General features: G+C 36.1%; 1 protein-coding gene across 1 annotated transcript; it reads left to right on the top strand.

The window, feature by feature from the left end:
- Window positions 1-1,470: 1,470 nt before the first annotated feature.
- LOC127794149 (putative receptor-like protein kinase At3g47110) lies at window positions 1,471-4,864 on the top strand. Its single transcript, XM_052325065.1, has 2 exons — window positions 1,471-4,158; window positions 4,336-4,864. Exons 1-2 carry the CDS (start codon window positions 1,479-1,481, stop codon window positions 4,749-4,751), a joined length of 3,096 nt encoding a protein of 1,031 aa, XP_052181025.1. The 5' UTR covers window positions 1,471-1,478; the 3' UTR covers window positions 4,752-4,864.
- The last annotated feature ends 274 nt before the right edge of the window (window positions 4,865-5,138 follow it).

Genomic DNA, 5,138 nt, shown 5'->3' with positions numbered 1-5,138 from the left:
AAGTTCACAATTAGATATAATAATATATATGTATAATATATTAGATATATTATTTAACATAACTATATATATCATTATTATATCTATATAATAATTTTAAACATATTTAATTATATTATTATATTAATTTAGAGTTTGATAATATTATGTTAAATAATATATTAATATATTTATAAACAATGTTTACGATATTTATGAACTTCCAATCAATGATGTTTACGAATTTTTGATCGAGTCTATTAGTATTCATAAGCCTTTAATCGAATATATTTGGAAACTTTAATGAGCCAATCTTTACTAAGCTAAAGTTATGCTCATTTACAAATTCAGTTTCAAATATAGGTTTGAACTCGATTCGTTTATCTTAAAAAAGAATTCGAATAAGTTTTTATCGAGTCGAACACCGATCACTCGTGAATAGCTCAAGTCATTTGTAACCTTAACTCCAGCCGATTCATGGTCTTAAAAAATGATGAAGATGAAAATTATATATACTCAATTTTGTTTTTTCTTAATTTTGCATAAAAGAAAAAATTATATATTTTTTTTGTGTGTATTTTCATATAAAAATTATTCTTCAATGTAAAATATTTTATCATAAATCAAAACATAGGCTAAAATGGTTCAAAGTTTAAATATCTTATATATACTTCAACACATTTTCTAGCTTGTAACGTCGAATTATATAGATGAAGTATTTAAAATTTGTCTCTGGGATATAAATCGAGCAAGCGATATGTTAGTGTTAGTTCAATGGGTAGTGAATTTGATCATTGTCCTGCGTAGTGAAACAAAATCTTACGTTTACGATTTATCTCTCTTGATATAATTGAGGGTACAAGAATTGAGAGCTACACAATGATGATCATCTTAAATATTTATAATTTATAATTTAAAATATTCACATTTCATGCGGTATTAATTATTGTTAAAGTGGGTTTTCACATGGAAACGCAATGAAAATGGATGTGATGTGAGTAAAGCACCAGCCTGCGGATAATATATTCAATTTAGACTTTAGACTTCTTTTGCTCAGTCCTGCTATGTTGCTAGACGCGTGCCTCACAGGGAGGTGGATCAATTCCGTTCTTTGGTTAAGAAATTGGAGTTTTTAATATAGAATAATATTATTTTAATAAAGAGTTATTGGAACAGTAATTACTGTATTCTTCAAATTATTTATGGGTCCAAGCATCCGGGAAGTGACGGAAGATGTCACCACTCACCACAAAAATTTCTGTGACTATGACGCAGAAATTAAATTCTCACCTAAAAATTAAGGAAAGACGAGCAAAGTCCCGTTGAGCTGAGCACGGCAGTGAACTGTATAAAATAAATAAAAAGCCTTTCTCTTGCTTTGTCAACTGGACATATCAATACCATAGAGCACGGCAGAACCCCAACTCAAAAACGCTTATAAAAAGGACACCAATAATGCAAGTATTTGGCATATCTATCTATTTTCAAAAATGAATCCAATGCGTTGCCATATGCTTTACCTTCAAACTATATTTGTCTTGGTTGTACCAATTTTGTTGCAATTTAGAATTCTTTTCCCGACCGCTGCTACTTGGAGTGGTAACGAGACAGATTATCTGGCACTGCTGGCTTTCAAGTCCAAGATTGTTCACGACCCAAAAGGAGCTATGCATTCATGGAGTGATTCTATCCACTTCTGCAACTGGCAAGGGGTTACGTGTGGCAAGCGACACCAAAGAGTCACCATCTTGGACCTGCAGGCGAGAAGGTTAGTAGGATTCATATCTCCTTACATAGGAAACTTGAGCTTCCTTCGAGTCTTGAGACTCAATAACAACACTTTTCAAGGCGAAATCCCACCACAAGTTGGCAATCTATTTAGACTGCAGGAACTATCCTTGTATAAAAATTCACTGACGGGTGAAATCCCAGCCAACTTATCTCACTGCTCCAATCTTTGGTATTTTCGAATTGCTGCGAACAAGTTGGTCGGTAAACTACCAACAGAGCTTAGTTCATTGTCAAAGCTCATTCGTCTTACAGTGGGAGCAAACAATTTTAGCGGAGACATCCCCTCTTTCATTGGAAATTTTACATCTCTTGAGGTTATAAGTGCGGATGACAATGCTTTCACAGGATCCATCCCAGAGGCCTTAGGCCAGCTCCAAAATTTAAATTTCCTTGCACTGGGTATCAATAAACTCTCTGGTAAGATACCGTTATCTATCTACAACCTTTCATCCTTGACTGTACTCAACCTAATAGAAAACCAACTCTCCGGCAACATTCCATCCGAACTTGGTTCTATGTTTCCCCAGCTTCAACATCTAGGGCTCAGTCATAACCATCTCACAGGACCCTTACCTGTATCACTGCCCAACTTTTCAAATATGGAACATCTTGAACTGAGTGGTAACCATTTTAGTGGGAAAATATCAATTGATTTTAGACTCCTGCCTCGCCTCAATTTTTTAAACTTAGCTAACAATAATTTGGGAACTGGTGAACCTGACGAAATGAATTTTATTCCATCTTTGGTGAACTGTACAAATTTGCAAGCATTGGGTGTTGCAGTCAACCAACTAAAAGGATCCTTGCCAAAGAGCATTGGGAACCTCTCAGCCACAATGTCTATCATAGCCTTTCATCAAAACCATATATATGGAGAGATCCCTTCCGAAATAAGCCATCTAGTGGGACTAACTCTGCTAGGCCTGGCTAAGAATGAACTCAAGGGCAGAATTCCCTCCAGTATTGGCAATCTTCAAAACCTACTGGAACTGTATCTTGATTCCAACTGGCTAGAAGGCGATGTTCCTAATACAATAGGAAACCTCTCATCCTTGACCAATTTTTACTTGGATAACAATATATTGCAAGGAAAAGTTCCTGTGACCCTCGGAAACTGCCAACGATTGTTATGGCTAAATCTTTCTTTCAATAATCTGACAGGAGCCATTCCCAGAGAACTCTTTGGCATTTCAACTCTTTCAATTTCACTCAACTTAGCAGGGAACCATTTCTCTGGGCACCTACCCTTAGAAGTTGGCAATCTGAAAATTTTGGCAGAGCTGGATGTATCTCAAAATGACTTGTCAGATGAGCTTCCAACCACGCTTGGTAGTTGCAATAGTCTTGTGGCCCTTATGCTACAAGGAAACTCCTTTAAAGGATCTGTACCTTTGTCGTTCCAATCCCTTAGAGGTCTTTCAAATTTGGATCTTTCTCGAAACAACTTGTCTGGCCAAATCCCAAAGTACCTGGCAAAATTATCTTTCAATAATCTGAATTTATCTTTCAACGATTTTGAGGGTGAAGTTCCAATCGAAGGAGTTTTCTTAAATGCAACTGTGATATCAATCTTGGGGAATCCAAGACTTTGTGGAGGCGTACCTGAATTAGACCTGCCAACATGCACCATGAAACAATCGAAGAAATATCGAACGTCTCTTAAAATCATCCTGCTGTTCTCTATCCCATCTGTGGTGATTGTAGTTATTGTGGTATCATCGATAGTATTTTGTTGCTCCAAGAAGAAAAACAAAGATTTAACTTTTAATTCATTGTCGATGAACGCATTCGATAGAATATCATACGATAGCCTCCTCAAAGCGACTGAAGGCTTCTCTTCCACATACTTGATTGGAATGGGCAATTCTGGCTCTGTATACAAAGCAATACTTGGGGAAACAACTGTAGCAGTCAAAGTGCTTAACCTTCAACGTCAAGGGGTGTCCAGGAGCTTCATGGCTGAGTGCAAAGCCTTGGGAAGAATCCGACACAGAAATCTAATCAAGATTTTGACTTCTTGTTCAAGTGTTGATTTTCATGGCAATGACTTTAAAGCTATAGTTTACGAGTTTATGCCCCGGGGGAGTCTGGAGAGGTGGTTGCATCCAGATCCAAAAACAGAAAACTGTCAAGACAATCATGTCGTGGGACTTACTCTTCTACAAAGAATAAATGTAGCCATTCATGTGGCTTCTGCACTAGAGTATCTGCATCACCACTGCCACACACCAATTATTCACTGTGATTTAAAGCCAAGCAACATTCTTCTTGATGCAGACATGGTTGCCCATGTTGGAGATTTTGGGTTGGCCAGGTTAATATCAGAAATGAATCCAAATCAAAGCAGTTCAGTGGGCGTGAGAGGAACCATTGGCTATGCAGCTCCAGGTAATCATTACAATTGATTATATTTCATTTGATTACTATTTTTCCAAGGATGACACATAGATCTCATCCAAATAGTGCAGAAAAATGAATTTTTCTACTATTGATTCTTGACAAAATCCATATCAATGCTGAAACAGTGAGCCCCAATAGTTGATGATTTATTTTGAAAACTTACAGAATATGGGCTTGGAAGTGAGGTCTCAAGAGACGGGGATGTCTATAGCTTTGGGATCTTGCTATTGGAGTTGATGATAGGTAAGAGGCCAACTGAATCGATGTTTGAGGCAGGTCTCAATCTCCACACCTTTGCGAGGATGGCCATACCCGACCATGTGAAGGACATTGTGGATCCAAAACTCTTGTGCAATGATGAAGAAGAAGTGGTTGCCTTGACCAGCAAAATGAGGAAGAAGGCAACCACCTGCCCAAGAAATGACAATTACAAAAATGATTGCTTGATTCGTATGATCAAGATTGGAGTGGCATGTTCTGTGGAGTCACCCCAAGACAGGTTGGACATAAGCAATGTTGTTCGTGAGTTGAATATAACCAGGGACATTTTTCAAGGGCTTCGAAAGGGCAATAATGCTTAAACGTCACCTCCGACACATTTTCCATCCTTATAATGATAAAAAAAAATTAATAGTTATTACATGTTATTATTAGTGATGTGTGCCCTAATGTTAGATTTAGATAATATCTAATAGGCTTGTAATAAATATATTTGTTGTTTCTTTATATATATATATATATTAATAAAGGGCAAGTTTATCTTCATTTATAAACTCTCCAATTTGCTAATTGAATGAGTCCTTGAATTTTCTCTTTGAGAGTTTTATTCTTAAAATAATAAAAATTCAATGAGTACTTGGACATTTTTCAGCCCATTTTTAATTTTTGATTTTTTAAAATAATAAAAATGCATTTACTTTGATGTTTTCAAAAACATATTTTTGAAAACAAAAATAAAAATTATAAAG

The sequence above is a fragment of the Diospyros lotus genome, chromosome 2, assembly GCF_014633365.1.
Source record: "Diospyros lotus cultivar Yz01 chromosome 2, ASM1463336v1, whole genome shotgun sequence".
NCBI classification, from domain to species: Eukaryota; Viridiplantae; Streptophyta; class Magnoliopsida; order Ericales; family Ebenaceae; genus Diospyros; species Diospyros lotus.
This window is presented reverse-complemented; position numbering and strand designations above follow the sequence as displayed.